Below are 21,977 nucleotides of genomic sequence, written 5' to 3'. Positions count from 1 at the left end.
TAGGTAGAAATAGGTGTGGCGGTGGTGCCGCCGGAGTCGAACCACAAAGGGTTCTACCACCTTCAAGTGTAAATTCTGTGAAGGTTTCATAAGTATTTTTTTGCGCGGAAGCCTAATTATTTTTCCGAAATAAAAATCTTCTAAGTTACTCCTTAAAACATCACATAACTGCCAGAGAAAATCCCGTCAAACTAGGTCTTACCGTTTTAGAATTTACCCCCGAACAAAGAGACAGACTGATAGACATTGTTTTTTTTTTTAAATTTATTTATTTGTATAGATGAGCAGCTATGTACAAATTACTAAAGCAGTAAATGTATCATGTAAGTGTATGTACTAAACTATACGATACAACACCGATAGGTATATATACTAAAAGGTTGAAAATTAATTTGCTTCAAGTTATGCGCCAGTGAAAACATTCCTGCGACGGCTCGACTTGGAATTTGTCCTGTCTCTCCGTACGAACCTAAGGCAAAATGATTTTTGTACGAGTTCTGGCATCGTATTCAAGTCGTTACTAAATATAGCAATTTTCACTTCACGAATATTAAGTATTTCTATTGACAATCCGTAAAAGTATCTCGTGCGTGCATTGGTGTGCGGCAGTATCTGCGTATCCTGCGGTCGTTGCGAGTACGCGACGTGGCCGCTGCGTTACTTAATATACAGTACAATATATGAACAGTTCTTATCTTCGAGTTTCGCCGTGACCACGTTCCATGCTGGGTCGAAATATCGGCAATAAAGACATTAAAACCGCGTATCATACCAACAAACCATCAATACGTATCAAACCGAGTACCCTTTACATACTCGTAGAATGTCTCAATTCCGCGATATTCTTCCCTAAACTGTATGTAGTTATCTTGTAAAGTTTTAAATACCACGTATGGCCGTCAAAACGACAGATTCCTAACGCCAATATCAAGTAGATACAAGTATCTCTAAAAACTTCCTCGGAAAATGCGACCATTAAATTTACTTCTTATCGTATGACTATAACTATCTGAATTATTCAAGGTAGGTAGATATTATCATAATACGTAGGGGATTACGTATTACAAACACGGGCCAAGGACAATTGGTCAGAGCGAAGATCGCTTTGAAAGATAACATGCTTTCCGGATTCCCCTTAGTTACGGTTTACAAATACCTACTATATTTATATTTTTGCCTCTATTGGCTATCTTTTAAATTTAACATCATCCACACGTTACTGTTCTGCTGATAAGAGTTGGCCATAATCCACGCCGCTAGTCAAGTGCGGATTGATAGATTTCCAATATCTTTGAGAACTATACAAAGAAATCACAGAATCTCTACCTAAGAATCTAAATAACATTTAAAAATCACCATTTATTTATAAAATAGATGGATGATAGAATGGATAGAATGTCTGTATTGCGCAGCTTCTATTGAAACGAAATAAATTGAGCTATTTTAATAACAAAAGTTGTTATAAAAATATCTTTATTATGCGTACCGACGTGTTAATTACATTTATAATTATAAAAACATAGTAACATAATAAAACATTTCCCAAGGACGATGGGTCGCACAATCCCCGTTGGTTCCGGCATTCCGGAGCGAGCCGTCCGGTTTTTGAACCAATTATAACCAACTGACATACGTAACATTTTACTTAGTTGTAATAATTGACAGTAACGCAAAATATAACAACATTTTTATAACTAACTTAATCTAGAGTTCATTTTTAATTTAAAATTTAATACATTCCTTTCTTTTGATTAAAATTTTGGAGTACCTATACTTTTATAGACAGCACCTATTTTCTTTCTAAGAGGGTTAATAGTCTTTTAAACTCATGTGGACAATTTGTTATTCTTCTGCGAATGATTAAATTACGAAGAAGATTCGTACATAATAATGATCACTTTTCAATTTTATCAGGATTTATAGCACGTAAAAGCATTTACTAATAAAGATTTATTTATAAAAGTATATTTTGATAAAATATTACCGATGAATTATTGCTTATAAATCATATTGTCATTTCATAGTGATTCATTAACAGTCTAGAAATCTCTAGCTCTATAACTTTAATAGAATCAACTTTTTTGGCAAGTCGTAAGCAAATGATTCATAAAGCCAAATATCGTAAATATCATGTGAGAAAATACAATGCCGATCATGTATTGTAGATACACATCTTATAAACATATAGCATAACATACGTATAACTTCCTAATACTTTTTCTTTTTATATATTTGCATAATTTTATTGATATAATATACTTGTTTTAACATTATGCAATATATATAAAAAGTATAGCTTTATTTTATTTGTGTCTTCTCACGTGTCCTTTTTTCTTCTGCTTCCCTTTTTCCCTTGTTCTATTCTATTGCTTTCCTAATTAACTTTGAACCATATCATGATGAATATACATGAACACATACATATGTGCACCTCTACCTACTCATAATTCTAGTAATCTATAAACTCTACACTATTATATGTCCGGCAGAGATCGTTTCAAGCGATAAGACCACCTATTGTGTATATTCGTCCCTTGTTTTCTATACACCTATAAGCAATAGTGCTTTTGCTTTGTATACTATGGCTTATAGGTATATACGAGTACATGCATTTCAAAACATTGGGCTAAACTGTACAAGTAAACAGAACACAGTTCTTAGTTGAAGTCTTACTTCTTAAATTAGTCGATATTTCCGTTCTCCCAATCACATTATTTACATTTCATTTTTATGTGTATTTTCATAACGTAGACTAATTAAATATATGCTCTAATCAGGTACAAAAATAATAATTTGACAACCCGTTTGTTTATAATCTAATAATATGACAGCAATATTATAATTATTATACATATACAGCAGTATTAATGTGTTCTATTGATGTAGAACTCTACTTTCTACAGCTTTTTGCCCAATAATACGTTAACTATCAGTAATACTCGTAAAAAGGTCATTATGTTTGTGCAAGTTTTCAATGTTATGCCGCAGTCAAATGTTCATCTCGTAAACAATCAACCTCAATTGAAAGTAATGCGGGGGGAGATATGCGCAACTGCCTCAAGGCGGCTTCAATACGGATTCTATTTCCCTTTGATACTACGTCTGTTTTACTCATTAGCCATTAGGTATGATGACATCTGTTCTTACAGGCGTAGGTAATGAACATCTGAGTAAACAACGCAAGACGTCTCGTCAAGCAATAAATACGAGTATGTAGTGTTAATGGTTAATACACGCCTTAAACTTGCAGTTGTTATTAGGTTTTCAACGCGATATATTTTTCATTGTTCACATGAACCGATGGACGGAAGGATGATGGATGGAAGACATCTTTGTTATCGTCGTCTTTTATATCATAAACCTTCATTTTGATTTACACTGCTCCTTATTCTTCTTTTCATTTCTAAGGATAAGTTTACGTATAGTGAATGACGTATAAAATATTCTGAAAGACTTTTTCACTTTCTATGTGAATACATGAGTAAACTGTACAAGTATGTAGTAGTAGATATACCTACTCGACATCAGACACTTCAGTTGCGTCAATGTTAGCTTCTGTGTTAGTTATTGAGAAGGGTAGATAAGCGTATTTTTATGTCGTAAACAACTCAAAAGTCCTGTGTCTAGAAATTCTTATGTACTTATGTATAACGAAAAACGTTAGTCCAAAACAGATCCGCAAGCAAGCCTCGCAAGCGGCTATATACATATAAGATCGGCATTTATGATTTGCAGAATTGAATTGCAAGTAGTTAAAACGTAGCTATAGTCGTGCGCGGAGCTCCGCGGCCTCCGCTGATAAGATAACCTTGCCTTTCAATTTATTTCGCGGTATAACCACCGCTCTACAAAAACTTCAAATAAAACGCTTATCAATTGCTGACGTTAGCCGAAACCTCTAATTATGCCTACACCTTTTCGTCCGAAACGTTATATAAGACGTTTGACTATTGACGACTTGTGTTATTGTAGTAACAATTGTTTTGATGCCTTATCTTTACTCGAAACTGAATCATAAATAACAAAAACAATGATGATTTTAAATGCATAATATGGGATTTGAACGAAAATTTAGTCTTATACTAAGTAGATGTGGTTCAATGGTGTTAGGCCCATATTGTTCGGCGATGCAGAGCGAGTAAGTACCTCGTGTTCAAAAGGATCGTCTGTACGGGAAACCCGTTTCTGTTTATCTCCGCTGAACGACAGCCTCCTCTTGAACAACTTCATCTTTGAGCCGGGGCCGCCGCCGGCGCTGCGCGAATGTCACCTCGCCTCAGATGTGGACACGGCTCATCATTTATTAGTTACGGGGAGTTAAGGCCGTGGTACTTAATGAAACACTGCTCCCATTGCGAAGAAAAAATTAACTGATTTTCTTTGGAATGTCAAAGGAAATTGTTATCACTGATCACCGTGGGCGCGTTAGCCGCGATTTAGTTAAAAATCGCGCAAACCACCTTTCGCGGCATAAAGGTGTACGTAAACACGTGGGGATGAGGTGCACTAGAGGCGCGCAAGGCCATTCCCGTGTGGCACGGTGTGCGGTCTACTCGCGCGTCCGGCGCGCACTGACAGCGGCGCGCCGCGGCGGCTGCGGGCCGCGTCACCTTCACGCCGCGACACCACGACCGAGGTGTTCTCCGTACCGGCGCACCCGCCCCCTAATATTCCAACACATCAATCAAAACACGTCCATCACATCCCCCCGCAAATGGGTTTCGCTTTGTAACCAAATTACAGTGTCCATCAGGTAGTAAATTGTCATTTTCTTTTCACGCCTCGCGTTTCAAATCCCTTCATCAATATTCGTACATGTCATGACGACCTTCTAGATATAAATGAATAAATACTGAGACTGTTTAATTACTTTTAAAAACATATTTCGTAGTTACCTAAAAGTAGAGTTATGAAACATATTACCGCTACTTTTCAAAGCATACTTAGTTAACGAAACGCAAATTTCCAAACACAATCTCGGAACTATTTTGATTCACTCGCTAAAGTTACCAAACTCCCCTCTTATTGCAATCAATTACGTACGCATAGCGGCCTCAAACAGTCCAAGAGAGATCAACACACTGCGCGGCAAAACAGCATCCGTTGTTGCCATAAACAATACACTAAAATTAGAGCTAGAGCAAGTTGCGTTTGACACATGTCAATTGTTCCAACGCAATGTGTTGTGTATTGTACACTGTGGACCGCATTCATGTAATGAGACTTACTGTAAACGTTTATCCACACAATTACGAACGTGACCGGTGTACTCATTAAAAGATCTGTATCTAATAAATTCTTGAAACATCTATTTAATGTAGAGACGGGTCTCTTTAAAACAATCTAGTCTAGAGATCAAAAAAATATGTTTAAATGTCCTTCACTACAACTTAAGTATTATTTAATAAAAATATATCTTTTGTATATTTCTTATCTACATATACTGTAAATTATGTTAGCTGAGGGCCATAATATTTAATTTATTGCTGTTTTTCCTTCATGAAAAGATAAAGTGAAAAGATTACAGATTATACAATATGTATATTAAGAACACGTGTTTCAGCAATTCGATAAGAACTTAGCAATTAAATAATCATCATCATCATCTCAATAAAATTACCGAAGCAGTGAGATCGTAATTGCGTAAGTAATGAGCGTGAAGTTAACGCCAGGAACGTGTGCAATTAAAACATACGACTTGTTTGCAATTTAACCTAATGGTCATTATACTTTGCTTATAAGTATATTTCACTGATATTACGCTGCTATTTTGAACATAGTTGCTTAAAACATCTGATGTAAGAGACGCATCTAACATGTGTGGATTTTAGCTGTAATGGAATGCGGAATTCTGTTCGTTTGCAACATTATAATGGTGTTAGACACCCGTGAATCTTAAATAGCTACGATGACTAGGTTAGAGTGCGTTATATTATGTTGCGAGCAGTTTAATTTCACTGATAAAATTATGCTACAAGAAAGATTATGAGACAAGAGAGACACTCTTATTATTGTAATTCATTTAGAATTCATTTTAACAAACAGTAAAGGGCGTCGTAAAAAGTTTTTTAAGCTTTATATTTTGATGAAAGCTCCTGACCTTCCTTCTGAAAAGAATACGGATTGGGGGGCTTATGTCCACGTATTTACGATTATGTTGTAGTAAGAATCAATAAAATCATACTTGGAAACAAAAACTAAGTTGATTTTATTAATTTATACTTAATAGAATAACAAATTAATAACAGAAGTAATGACGCACGATTTATAATTCTGATTTCTGCATATGATTCTGTACACGCATACGTAAGATTAACCGTCACCTCCTTAAATACTACATGAAAAGTTATTGACCGCATAACGTTGAATTCAGGGTTTTACCCATTTAACTGAACCAATTTTGGGGTTATTTTATATTATTACCTAATCTTAAATCCTTATCCTTACTTTCCTTACTAATATTATAAATCCGAAAGTAACTCTGTCTGTCTGTGTCTGTCTGTCTGTCTATCTGTCCGTCTGGTTGTCTCTTCTTCACGCCTAAACCACTGAACCGATTTTAATGAAATTTTGTACAAAGATAGTTGAGACCCGAGAAAGAACATAGGATAGTTTTTATCCCGGAAATCTCACGGGAACTAGGGATGGCGATCTAAGATCGATTAATCGGAGAATCGATCTTTTGGACTCAAAACATCGATTATTTTAATCGATATAAGTAAGGATTGAATCGTAAACTATGCATTTGATCAAGTGATAATCTTTAGCAAAGTTGAAGGTACGAATTTTCAGTTTTATGTATGTTAGTATGTTAAATTTATTAACGCGGGCGAAGCCGCGGGCAAAAACTAGTATAAACATAAAATAAACGTTAAAGTAATATGACAAGTACAAGATGTACATTTTTCTGGCGGTAACAATCATATACATATGTAGGTATTACTTATCGTTTCATCGTGCGTTATCTGACAAGACAGCGAGACAGGTATGCATAAATTGTGAAGTCAGACAGTACGACATGAAGAATCTTCGCAAATATTTCACTATGGCCAATAAAGTGTAATTGATTGGTGGTCCTTACACCCGCGTCGAGTCACTCGTTTGTTTCAATGATTAGTCCCCGTTACTGACTAATAGGGTACATGAGAAGCCAAATTAATATGTATTGAGGGTATTGGGTGCTGTTTATGACTGCTTCAACTTAGTCGGCGATATTTTATATGAATATAAATGATCTAAGTGTAAATTCAAAATGGTTTGTACAGAGCTCCTATTTTTGCAACAAGGATTTGGAAGTATTAACATTGTTTGTTTCAACCGAAAATCCTATGCTTATACTTATTATATTCTATGTTTATGGTCCAGGTAAAAACAACCAACACAAATCAGATGTAGTTGGAAGTTGATAGAAATTGGAGCAAACTAGGAAGACAAGTCATGAATCGAAGAACAACCAAAGCTAATTAAGACACGATAGTACCTGAACGATACCGGTGCATAAAGTTTTTTTATATAATATAGGCGTAGCAGACGAACATACAGTCCACCTACTGGGAAATGGCTCCTGCCGCTCATGATCTGTTATCAACCCCAGATAGGATTAGATTCCTAGTTAAGGTTGGCCACAATGCGCCGCTACCCCTGAGAACTAAGCTGGAAGACTGGGAAAAGTATATCTCCCTTACCCCAGCCTTTAAGCACAGCGGTGCTTGACACTGCCGTTATTAGATAGAAATAGGTGTGGCAGTGGTGCCGCTGGAGTCAAACCACAAAGTTGTATCACCTTTAAATTTACATAATTACACATTACTAATACACAGTCAAACTTATATTTCTTAGGGCTTATCCACGTCCATATTTAAATAATTCTACTTGAAAGCGGTGGGTCCGTTACCATGTAAAATTCAAACATGAGATGTTATCTAAACAGTAGGTATTTCATTTCCGGAAGCGCTACATATTGCTCCAACTATTGCTGTTGGCCTTGTTATTCTATTCCCAGAACCTTATTACTTCAGCGTTTTATCACTTTACCCTCTCGACCTTGCGCCGATATATCTACTACTAACTCGGCCGCTACTAGTCTTTCCCCGATGCTCATACGCAATAAGTGAACAAACCCGATTGTTATTACGACTTGGCCTAAAAAAGAGGAAATCTATAGATATTATTACTTTATTCTTTGACCGAAATTATAAAACTTATGAAGTTAATGGGGTTTAAGTTTCTTATGCTTAATCGAAAGCAGATAATATACCTATTATCTTTATATAGAAGGTGATAGAACCTTTTGTGGTTTGACTCAGGAGTAACTACGACCACCGCAATGTCTGCCTTTAAAAACAGTGTTAAGCGTCGCTTTGTTTTACTCTGAAGCGATATAATTATTATAGCTTATGTCAAGTAGGACTCTTCCTATCTAAGGGTTGATTACAACTGTCCATAGGCGGCAGTTACCAGTGCCACATCAAATGAATTGCATGCATTTGCTACTTCCATAAAAAAATCATAATATAAAATACTTAAGCCTTTTGTATAATTCTTATGTACCACTCATAATTATTTCAAAGTCTCCGACGTATACAAAACCGTTCCATTAATAAAATGAATTGGGTCAAAGTTGATGCAACCAGGAAAAAGCGTCAGTTTATATATTTTAATTTCTCATATATTTGCCACAGTATTTACGAATCTTTTCCAGTTTTCTCTGCGCCAGTGAAGAAAGCTTTAGATTAAATGGCCCAGTTCTTGTGTGATATATTAATGGCATAATAGTGAAATATTTTTGTGTGCTCGCCTAGTAGCAGAAATTTGATCATTATCATTAATGAATATTTGAGGATAACAAATTAAGTTTTATGATTTTGATATTTTTTTTATAACAATAACGCCCCTTAATAGCTAGGAACAAAAGAGAAAAGAACTTTGTATTAGCTTATTTATCTAAATATAGATAAGAATAGGTCTGAAAACTATGCACAATGTCTAGAAACTTGTTTTGTTATAAAATGTAACTAAGAAAAACAAAAACATGACATAAAAGATATAAAGCAGAAATACAACTAAAATTTATGATTTGTTTAGTAAAACTGCAGGATGTGGATATGTAGAGTTCGGAATGCGCGCGGTCGGTGTGAACCGCCCATGTTTGCTTCGGCAGTTAGCGCTCTCCATCCTTGCCGGAGCCGCTTCCCGGCGGTAACGTGCTCTACATGGGAATTCAAAACATCAGACTCTACCACGACGTCATAACTCAAACTGTGTATTTCAATACATAACAGAGCAAAGTGCTAATCGGCATTTAAGTTATTATGGTATTTAGGATTCCTTCAATTAATCGCTATACGTTCTTAAATTTTAATTTAAACGTTAAAAGTTAATAGCTCTTAATTGTCATAAAATTACAAAATACATATATGTGTTTAGTTTACAAATCATAGAGATGACGGCGTAAAGACATTAGGCATAATCTGCGAGCTCTTAAAGAGGAAAATATAGCTTACGCGTATAGAAAATTACCGAACAGTGTGAAAATCAAATCGACGTTGTCGCTGGCGTGCGCCACGTTTTGACCCGTCACCGGTCGCGCCACTTTCATGTTCACGTTCCATAATCATAATCATAATGGGAAGTAATGCCGGCAATTTCCAGTTGCAAACAGCCCCTCGTATCGGCTTTATCTCGTTTCTCATACCCGCGACGATATTCAGACACTCCAATATGCGAAAGTTGGTAATCGAGGACCTTCGAAGGTGCCTTCAAAAGTGATTATAATAAATTAATTTGTACCGTCAACTGTCGATAGTATCGGTCGGACATGCTGTAAACGGTAATAACGTAGCACTTTCGTTGTATATAAGATTTTATCAGTATTAAGTGAGTTTAAATCGATTGTAATTTAGTAATGTTAGGTTGCGGATACCGGCCGTGCCCACAAAAAAGTTTGAGTGAAATTGAAGCAACTTACAGCGTTATGCAACTGCGCTATTAGCTCTGCAGTATTGGCGTGGTCGGATAACTGCACCGCGCTCGACACCTGAAACAAACATTCCTCGTGCTCCGTTAAGTGGGTCAACAGCTCCCCAGGGAGTCGGGGGATATCAAGCCAGCGGATGGCTGTTGTTATTTCCAAGTCTCTAAATTTGGGGCCGGACTTTTCAGACGGTAAAGTTTTGTTTGTCACTCATAGAATTCAAAATACTTCTAGTTCTTATTTTATGTCACTGCTCTTTTGGTGTAAAGGAGAAAGAGTTTAACAGAGCTCTTTGAAGTTATATGTACCATTAACACATAACCAAACTCAGAAAAGACATCTAAATTATTCATAAGTAGTCCTTCATAGTCATTTCTTTATACCTGAAGCCTTCTAAAATTCAAGCTGTTATGGTAACCACTGGGCCACATGAATCACTGCCATAATTTCCAATTCTCTTAATTTAATGGAAAAAAACGTTGTGATAGAGATATTGTAGCTGGCACCATAAACTAAAAGTAGGCTTTTATCCGTTTACGTGAATCCGTACCGCGTGTAAAGCGCTGCCTTAGGGCGGCAATTTGCGGTTATTGTCTTCCACCATTCCACGATATCTCCCGCATTCGCCAAACGACTCTATGGTTCTCCACGCAGTTATACCAATTAGGGCGCAAAATCCGTTTCACCCTCGAATCATTTCGCAACCTCCTAACCGTATTTGTGAAGCGTGATTTCATATGAATGCACTTGCATTTCTTTATCACTGTGCAGAATGTTTGAATGTGTGTAGCTAATGCAATTTACTGTATTTTTATATTATCAATATTAAATGTTAGGTGTTAGGTACTTTCGTCAAGTGGAAAATTAATGAAAATGGTGATCCATACCACCTTTTTCTAATTAAAAAAATATCGCTCAAATAACTCACGAGCAACTCAAATCAGTTCCCACTGCTGAGCATGAGTCGCCTTTAGATAGTAGTAATAGGCTATAGACCACCATTCGTTATTTTAATTGTCATTAAAAACACTACAAAATTAAACAGTAAACCTTTCACTAAGGAGTGTAAACGTTTAGCTAGATTAAATCAGCACTAAATTACAGTATTTGTAGGAACGTTCAGCAAATACCAGGCCGCTTTGCTCAAAATCTTTACTTTGCATATCCGTACGATCAGGAATTACCAGAACCGTACCATTTTACGGTATCTAAGAAGTGCTTAAGTTCACTGATCATAATCGAAAATACACAGCTTCTACGCGATTGTAGCAGCATGTAACTACGGGAAAATCGATGTGGATAATTCATAATTTGTGTAGGTAATTGTTTTCCGTGAAGCTCCAGCGAAGTTTTAACTCTCTCCGATTGATTTAATGGAAGTAACGGAGACTTCATGAAGAATAATTACTTGATACTAACAATGTAAGGATACATGGCTACTGCGGTGGACCCAATTGCAAATTATAAACCGGAATTAAATTAATGGGTTCCGCTTGCTTCTAAACTTAATACGGGTATTTAACTTAGGCTTTCAACTCCTTATAATAATTATAATCTCTTAACCCAAAGTAGAGTTTACTTTGTTTATGGTTTATTTGATTTTTTTCTTTTGATTATTTAACGCAATACTTTTTTTTGTCGGGTTTTTAATTGTTGATTTTTTTCCAAATAATGAAAATAAAAAGCCTAATATTTGTAATACGAAAGAATAGCAAACAATGGAAAGCTGGCCTTATATTTTGTTTATTTACGCTACAAGATAATAACCTACCCTGCTCATTTATCATTCAATATACACGAAGGATATCCATCCATCCATATAAAATAAAACAGATTTCAATTGCCTATTATGAAGAACATCAATATGGATTCTATTGTACAATATTACAATTTGAAACGCGAGACGAACTGTTAAAATATGACAGAACATCGGTCACAGTCAGTTAACATTTTCTTAATACATTTGATGAGCTTTGAGCATTTGTATACACCACAAAGCTTGTCATCGTTAACATACCACGAATAAATGTACTTCGAAGATCGTACTGCATTAGTTTTGATCAAATAACAACATTCTCAAATAAATCAAACTGCGTTTGAAACGTACCTATGTGTACTTTCATCATTCATTAATTGATTTGGCACGAATGTTTATATTTGAAATATTGTATTATACTAATCAATGGTTAGGTTAGCCTCGCTGTGTTATTTTATATACGCAATAACACATACACACACACACACATTTCGCTTATTTGTATCGGTATGATTAAAATAAATATAGTTTAAAAAACTAAAAAACACGCTTTTATGTTAAAATCAACTAAAAAGCAAAAAATAATCTTCAATCTAGGAATCAATTAAGGAACAGTAAATAGTATAATTGTGGAAAAAGTGTGGGGTGCTCCATTTGTCAGGTTCGAAAAGCGCCCCACACTTTTTCCACAATTATACTATTTACTGTTCCTTAATTGATTCCTAGATTGAAGATTATTTTTTGCTTTTTAGTTGATTTTAACATAAAAGCGTGTTTTTTAGTTTTTTAAACTATATTTATTTTATTATTTTTAGTATTTGTTGTTATAGCGACCACCATCATGCATCGTTTGTAAAAAAATCAAGTGTCTATCTATTACGGTTTAAGAGATAAAGCCCTGTGACTCAAGAACAGACAGCGGAGGGTTTCGTTTTATCCTTTGAGTACGGAATCCTAAAAATCATTCTACAAGATGGCATTATAGATATGTTTCAGTACATTTGAGTTATAGGGAAATAATATTATTATTTTCCAAAGCTAAAAATCAATCTAGTAACTTTGCCTGAACGCTCCATAAGGCGCTTTCTCTCGCCTCGAAAATCGTTAATCCTGAGGATATTGATAAGGACAATGGTACAAAATTATTAAAATCGTGTATTTTCATCGGTCCTCAATAAATCTACAAAGTTTGAACGAAATCTGGCCGTTTAAAGTGGGTCAAAATCGCGCCCAAAGAAGTCGGTTACAAACATACAAACAAACATACAGGTGAAGCTAATAAAAAGCGTGTAAAAATAGAAGTTTTTTTAAGACCTAATTTTCTATTACCTACGAGTACCTACATACAGTACGAGAAATATGATAGAAGAATATCAAAGACAGAAACAAGTTAGAAGTTACATATAATATAGCAATAAATATAACGATCTCTAGATATAAATAATGAAAAATAACTTTTGTATTTTTTTTTAATCAAACCAAAACAAGTGAAGCGTTCTCAGATTATTATCGGATTAACAGCAAGACTTTATGTACATTGACACATTTGGGATCAGCGTGTTGCATGTATCGCAACAGCGTCCGGATATTGAATTCTTCTCGGAAAAGTTAAGGCGTCCAATTTCACCGAACTCCGGACAGTTACGACGAATCGTGTCCCATTTGTAAACGATAGCGTCTTGTCGCCTTACAGTACAAGGCGGGAATTAGGCTAGCTCGATCTAGCAGTCGATAAACAGTGTACCTTTTAAAATGGCTAAGTTTAAAGACGTGGCTCGGCCAATACACGTGCCGCAATGCCGTAAAAATAAACCTCGCACCACTCCCTGTCCCGGTAGACGGCAATCGGCCCCATTTGTGTTGCTTGATCGACTGCAGGCCCACACTTACCCATGTTTAATAGGCCGATCAAGAAATCGCGAGTTAATAACAAGTCGTTTATTTTCGTCAGCTAAGTGTTTAGATCCACCGCGGTTATAAACCAAGTTCTGAATTGACCATCGATATGTTTTCATACTTTTCAACCGTTAAAAATTTTAAGAAACAATTTTGCCTTGCGTAATATTTACAGAATTCTGTTCACGTCAGTCAAGACGTTCTAGATGTCAGAACACCTATAATTTTCATGTTCATTTCAGCTTGTTGGTGTCTTATTAATAGTCTGGTAAGGCAATTTAATTTGAAACCACCCATGGTATAATTTCATGGTACGTTGATCGCCAAATATGAGATGATAATTTATGCTACGAAATAATGTTTAACTTTTACTCATAAAACACAGTACCTACACGCCACTCGTCGTGACAGTACCTACCGTAAATGACAGTTAAATTAAAACGTAACAAGTTATTTTTCACATAAGCCATTTATAATACTTATATACAATTAAGTACACACCCACTTGATATTACACCCTATAAAGAAGTTGATTTAATATTTTCACAGCGTTAAACACCTCGGCGACGTGACGTAACGTTTGCAACATCACATATTACTTTTAAAAAGGCTGCTTAACGCCTTCTGTCGGTACGTTTTTACTGCTTCATTAAAGACGAGAATTCGTAAGATAAAATAAATGTTAACAAATTTATTTGTAAAGCCGCCGCGTGAACGTATCAATTCGCTAAGTCTTTACGAAGTGCAGACTGACGGTGACTTGAACTGGAGCTTACCATAAATTGTTCAAGAACGACATACTCGTATTTATAAAATGAAAGCTCGCAAAAAAATCATCGCAGTCATTTCGTCTTTACTCTACTGTGGTAATATCGCTCGCATAATACGTGGATACTAAGTAGGTTAATGTCTTTCTGACAATTTTAACAGATAATATCATATATGTAAGTATTAACGATTCCCCAAAAACAAAAGATCTAAATTTCAGATACTTTCGTTCACTTCAACACGTTCTACTTACATTTTATAGGCAGAAGCCATTAAGCTCCATTCAAACTACAATTTCGTCTAACCGCTGCCATAACAATATCAATTATTTTAACATTACAACTGTAATAGGCCATTGTTAATTTTGATATCCGTAATTTTTGGATAGTATTTTGCTTCGCGCAGACATTTCTATCTTTTACACAATAAAATATGATAAACAATCTTAATAACGATCCCAATAAGTGCTTATTTGTTAAATTGGAATTTAAATTTCTAAGTTATATTGCTACTTTAAGTTCAAATTTTCACTGAGATACGTAAATCTTTGTAATATTTTTCTATAAACGCTTTTCCTTATTCATCTATTTCGTTTAAACGTTACCATTTGTACTAATTACGGTGGATTAAACGATGTTAGGTTATGGCATTCCTCCGTGAGCGGGTAACGCTCAACAAGAAATCGGTTATCATGGTTTTTCAATCTCCATCGTGTCGAATCCTCGTTTATGACTGTAAGCAAAAAATTTAGGTACCTACGAGTCAGATGACGATTAGCACAAACGGTTAAGGCCGATCCGAGCTGTTTTGTGGTCATTTAGTAGGAGTATTTAATTTATTTACTTCACATCAATGTAATAAATCTTATCCGCAGCTCCGGGTCAATCGGTCTCTCATGTTTTATAACATGCGCTGTTATAATTAAAGACTCGGCCTCCAGTTTGTATGGCAATGTTTGTCTTGTAGATAATGATTGCGACATGCATTATACTTATTTATGACTTTAAAAGAAAATAAGACGAAAGTTCAAAGATTTCACGTTATACTTATATTAATTCGACTTGATAAATACGCCGTACTAACGTCATTTAAATTAACTACTACAACAATCAGTATCCAATTTACTAATTCCGTAATGTTATTCAAAAAAATATTATCGAACAACGACTTCAAAGTAATAATTACATTACCGTGATCTACAGCAGTAAAACAGGTGGATATTCAACATTTTTCATTTCTAATTAACACAAGTACTTTACTCAAGTATCTACTTTAATAAATCTGAAAGTATCCTTTTGTACTCGACCTCATTAAATCTTATAAGATTGTGATGTTTTTAATATAAGCAATAAACTGTAACTTTTTTTGTGAAATACTTGTTTAGACTGGAGGACAAAAGTAATTTCACGTTAAATTATTCCGATAGCCCACCATGGCACTTCTTGTTTATTTTTTAAGAGATCGAATCTCTCTTATGATTTTTTTATGAAAGCCCGAAGGCTTAAGTCCCAAGACAAAAGTCCATTTTGTATATAAATATCAAGAATAATGCCAACCACTTAAAAGTAAAACTAAAGTGATAACGCGACCTAACTTTTGTATTCTATTTATACTCTTTTTTCAGCTTATGGGGCCAATTCCTAAAGTTTACTCGTGCTAGTAATTTATGTACAAGAGGTACCAAAAATAGAAAGGCTGTTTTTTTACTTTTATAATAAATGCATTACGACATCAGAGATATGAAATAAATATAATAAGAAATAGCCTTGTTACTAAAAAAGTTTAAAAAATATTTGAGGTATGCGATCTAACTCTACATTTCATAATAAACTAGTCATCCGAGTCGGCGGAACAAAGTAAAACATACAATTAAGGCATGCCTGATGCCGCAGACATCATAAAGTAGCTGCAGTTATAAATACACATAAATACCGCAAGTCTCACAAAGCTCATGTGTTTATCTCGCAAATATGCTTTCTATTTGATATATGTGACATTTATTTTAGCAAAATATCTCTACCTAAAAATGTTTGTTTCCATGTCATTAAGATACGTAATGGTCGTTGGTAATGTGCTGGCCATTTTCCCCAAATTTTAATTAGTCAATCTTAACGAACTCAAAAAACTAAGGACTGAGTTGGAATAAGTAGTTAGTCTTACTTAGTCCTTAGTCTTATATACAATAAAATGGTGCTACAACTGTACATCCAACCTTTAAGTATCAAAGTGAAGACATTGGAATTGTACTTAAATAACATAATTAAAAGTCATATTCTCCCCATAAACAGTATGTATGTACAAGTACTTGAAGTTATACACCATTTATTAATACACAGTATTTATGTAATGTGCTATAATATTACCTCATTCATTCTGCCGCAAATGTACAAACTCAGTAATTAAACCACCAGTAATTTCACGCAAATACTACTTTACGAGTTATTTGTTTATGAACATTTAATTAGTAACATATGATTACATTAATTTATTTCATTGCTTAATATTTCATCGTTAACGTTTAAACAATGCAAGCTTTACACCATGGGTACCCAAACTTGTTTCATACATCGTCAAATTTTAGAACCAATTATTTTTAAGAGGCGAAGGCGAAAAAGAAACAAAAATAATTTCCTCTAACAATAATTATCCGGTCTCTGAAATAAATAGGCAAAATGGAGTCGCAAATACCTGACCTAAACTTTGGTCTAAAGTCTCAAAATACTTTATTTGTGTTTATATAGTAGCACATATCAACCATTGCCCTTAACCGCTTCAACACTTTTCTTTGAAGCCTTTACCATGCCCCAGTAGACCTTTAACGAAGGGGATGTTATCGCCACTTTGAGAAACACTGCTTTATACGATCGAGGGATTTACGCATGAACGAGGTGCGGAATTACGGCGGTCGGAGAGCTAATGTCTGTAGCTTTGCGGTTAGCGCACAAAGTTTCCCCGCAACATATTTGTCTTGCCCACTTCAAACAAACTCCTCGCGGAAACCCTACTCACTGCTAGTTGTCCTTTGTTCACAAATTGCTCTCATTTTTAACGTAAATTACACCGTGTAGCTACAACAGTTTATGAACTTTCAGCTAAGTTCAATCATCATTATGGACGCCTTATGTTACTTTACTTTCTAGACCTATAATCATAATATATTCTATTATATTTTATTCTTCTCTTGGGCCGTACATAAAACTTTACTGAGTATATATTTGTATTAGGAAATAATATAAGATTATTTATTATTATTGGAAAGGAAGAAATAAATTTCAATAAAAATATTATGCTCAACATATTAACATATTTAATTAAAATTATAATCATTTACAGCGAAAAACATTTTACATATAGCATTACGTCACGTTAAACTATAAAACATTTTAATACCCATCTCGGTATAAATTCAATTTTCTACTCATACTACTCATTGTATTCGAAGTACGATTTACCTTTCTAACTCATAGCTACAATTCTATAATACGAGAGATATTATCGTATGGATACGTAACGATTCAATAAGTACCATCACGCACGACCGTCGGCCAGTATTTGCAATCGATCACTCCGTGCGAGCCTTATCGGTTATCGTTAAATGGCACCGCTTGTAACCGTTCGGTTATTATTAATCCTCAGCTCTGTACTTCCTATTTGATATTCGCTTTTATACGGTGTATATTAATTTACATTTAAATGTTACTTGTGTACTATTGTATACACGGGTACTGAATTATAGGTAATTGACGGGTACGAAAGGAATTCGATATAGGTATATTGTATGTCTAAGTAATACGTGTATTGTAGCCTATAGACAATGTTTTACGTCGTACGACTACTTCCCTACATAAGTTTTATTGTTATTAATCTTAACATTTCTTTTATATAACAACTGAGATTTGTTATACAGCAAACGAACATGCAGTGCACCTGATGGCAAGCGTCGTCTGCCGCCCATGGAGATACTGAAATCCACTCCACAATAAGATTCCTACCTGATAAAGTTATCAAATATATGATCGTTTTTTATTCATAGTATGTAGTATCATAAATTATATACATTACCGATAGTGTGTAATAATTAGGGTTAAATTAAGGTTAATGGACTAAACATGCCTTCACCCAGTTTTAACACTATTCTACGTTTAACCACGGAGGATCAGTACACACTCTAGATACCGTAACAAGATTTTCTAGCATCAGCATACTTCGCGGAGCAGACCGGTCGACGGTGTAATTAATCTCCGGGAGAAGGCAACGTACCCGGAAACTGGGTGACATTTAAAATATCGACCCGCCAATCGGAAGAAGCCAGTAGGCCCACATCTTAATCAGGTAGCGGCATCGATACACGTCACGTAACTTTGAATGATAAGCACGCCTAATTAATTTTGATCAAAAATAGCTTACAAGCTTATATGGGACATAAAAAAAATAGTTTTTGGGTTCAATGATGAAGTAAAATTATGAATTAAAGGTGATAGCACTCCATAAACGGATGGGACTTTTTTGTTCATTAGTTTTCAAAAAGATATGAAGTATGTATTAAATTTTTAAATTACGTCATTAGTTAGTACCTACTGTATGCGCTTCCATCAAAAAGTTTTGATAATAACATTATAATCTAAGTTACATGAAATATATCCATAATTTCTAGTAAACTAAAAATAAATCTTGGTGGAACATCGACATAGCATACTTTAAGAGCACTTACTTCACGCCGGAGAGAGTTAACTACAAGCAATATGACAACTTCCCGCTGCAAGCAATTTTCTCAAGACGTTACATAAAGACATTCCGTCGTAGCGTCGTTGCCGTGTCAATCTTATCTAGGCAAATCGGCAGTCAGGTGTGAAATGTGTGCACTCGCTCATGTCACCGTCAGCTTAGGGCAACAGTATCTCTGTCTTAGCGGTTAGGTTATTAACTATTTTTAATATATTGTAGGAGTAGCAAACGAACATGCAGTCTACCTGATGGTAAGTGAGAACTATCGCACAGAGAATGTGTATAATTAACCCTATACGAGTTTGAAGGTGGTAGGTCCCTTTGTGGTTCGACTCCGGCGGCACCGCCGCGTCGGTAGCGGCGGTATGGCCAACCTCGGGTAGGAATATCTAATCCTATCCATGATTACAGATGTCCATGGGCGGCAGTAGCCACTTACCATCAGGTGGACTGGATGCTCGTCTGCTACTCCTGTTATAAAAAAAAGTTGACCTCAGATGCATTTCTACCTTAGAGGACTAATTTGAATTGCTTCAAAAGTATTAATATGTCCCTTCAAACGAGAACACAGTTTAATACCTACCTAAAATACCTAAATGTGATGCCTTCGGAGTCAAATCACGACTGGTTCTACCACCTCCAGCTTCAACAAAATTTACAAGATTGACAACACTAGTAAATTAGAATAGAAATGCCTTGCTCAGTTACAAAATCATTTGTATTAATCAGCTGACAAAATGAGCGCGTTGCCGGTCGGTTCAGTGATTTTAATGATTTATACGCATTCATAACGAGACTAATCAAGTGGAATGACTGCTTGTGCCGGAAACAACAGTTTAGTCACAACAAGCCGCAATACACATGGAACACCGCTATTCAGAGATTCAATATGAATTCATTAGAATCCCACAGTTGGGCACGGGCCTTAGACTGAAGAGTGAAAGGCCATAGTTAAAGACGCTGATCGTGCGAATTGCGAGATGCAGATTTTAAATACTTTTGAGAATATTTTGTATAACCTCAAGCTTTGTAAGTAAGTATCCTGGTGATTTTGATAATATTCTTACAAAAAAAATAAAGATGTGTTCCTATTTCGGATTTGATATTCATGGAATTATATGCTTAGTATCATTGCTTTGGCAAAAAAGTATCACTCTTTAATTAACATTTGTATCTTTTTGTTAAGATAAATGGAACGCAAGCATAAGTTGTCTATAAAATTTATATTATCTGTTCTATCAGAACCCGTGAATCGAACATTCTAGAAGAATAAATGACTACGCCATTCTTGAATATCTTGAGTAATCGTAATAATAGAAATTTATAGTAAATCAACTCAATTTCTTCTCAACTGTCCTTTCTTCACAAAATCTATAAGCTTTCCTTCCTTCCTTCCTTATAATATAAGGCATAAGTATCACAACGCAACAAAATAACTTATGATTATGCATAATTCAAATTTAGGTTCTAGTAACGTCGCTTATTACGAAAGATGGTAATTATTTATTCAAATTGCAAGCCGAAATGATTATTAAGTAAAGCAGTACTAAAATATTATGCGTTCAGCGTCTAAGTTGCGCGTGCGCAGCCCGCGGGCGGGGATTAAGACCGCGCAGACACATTCCGGCCCAAGTATTCTAACACTGACTCACAGACTCCATTTCAGGACTTGGATTCGTACATCGTTTGTTTTTTGGTTGCACCATTCAATGTTGTATGGAATATGAAGATTTCAATGTTATTTTAAGAGATGCATAGAAACAGGGAGTGTAATGAGCTTTATGAATTAGATACTTAAGTATTGATGATTCGATGTAAAATATACCTAGATAGAATCATGTTTGTTTTCTCCGCTTCTTGTCTGTTTATATTTTTTTCTTTGATCAATTCTTGCTTTTTAGTTAGGTATTTGAAGACATTTACCACTTATATTGTTCTTAGTTTTTATTCAGAAATTAAGCACGACTGGGATTTGCTTGACTTTTTCTTTCATAACATTGACGGCCATGGTAAAGTCATAACGTCAGTTGCTCACTTAACCGTATGGATGACAACCTTGTCATCCATACGGTTAAGTGGACACACACATCTCTGGAGGCCATTCCTCCAGAGATGTGCGAGGTAACTAAGCTATGGATGTGTGTCAAATCCACCGCAGGGATTACTTTTGGTATTTTAGTCTCTGGTAGTTAAGTTATGATTTTTATATGGAGGATTGCATGCTAAGGAATAAGCCTATGGATTGCGACCTGTACCTACAGCATATTCATGGTGCATGCCACTCAATTAGCTTATCCTCGACCTCGCTCACCGCTTAGGTATCTCGCACACCTCTAGTGGAACGGCATCCTTATTCAGGTTTATTTTGTTAGCGGGCTAGCGGCATGCGCTGGCGTCTCATCTGAATGCTCTCGCGTGCGGGTCGCATTGATGCCTTCACATGCACATATCAGTGATCCGCATTACGTATTGTATTAACTTAGTAAAACATTATTATTTTCTCCGTTCATTCAACTTTACCCTCGAGTAATTTTATGTACATATTCACTACCAGTATAGACTAATTTTAACATCTTTTATTATATTTATATGTAAGTATAAAAAATTAAGTAGGTAAACACTACTTTATAGATTGACATTTCAAGTTTTAGAATTCATATCTCAGTTTAAATCATATTTGTGTTATAAATATTTTAGATTAACTTTATTAAAATTATTAAAATCATTTAAACTCGCGTATATTTTTTGCAAAATCCAACAGTTGTGTAAATTCCGGCGCGAACGCAACGTCACGAGCGGCCACGCAGGGCGCGCGACCCCGGCGTTAACTAGAAATCTTTGACCCCGGCGACACACAAT

The 21,977-nt window shown here is 35.3% G+C and overlaps 1 protein-coding gene across 11 annotated transcripts in view; it reads right to left on the bottom strand.

Annotated features, from left to right (window-relative positions):
- Nucleotides 1–21,977, bottom strand: part of by (focal adhesion protein tensin) — a 112,942-nt gene that overhangs the window by 61,395 nt on the left and 29,570 nt on the right. For 8 of the 11 annotated variants that reach the window (XM_073080530.1, XM_073080529.1, XM_073080528.1 and 5 more), the window contains one exon: nt 9,968–10,036. The exons of 2 other annotated variants lie outside the window; for them this stretch is intronic. In XM_073080530.1, the coding sequence (XP_072936631.1) occupies nt 9,968–10,036 (69 nt within the window). Of the gene's footprint in view, nt 1–4,146; nt 4,589–9,967; nt 10,037–21,977 lie in introns of those variants that run through there. One more of the 11 variants, XM_073080538.1, reaches the window with a different exon arrangement.

This window comes from Epargyreus clarus, unplaced genomic scaffold (assembly GCF_041222505.1).
Source record: "Epargyreus clarus isolate Ecla_fem2 unplaced genomic scaffold, WU_Ecla_fem_2.2 ptg000015l, whole genome shotgun sequence".
NCBI classification, from domain to species: Eukaryota; Metazoa; Arthropoda; class Insecta; order Lepidoptera; family Hesperiidae; genus Epargyreus; species Epargyreus clarus.
This window is presented reverse-complemented; position numbering and strand designations above follow the sequence as displayed.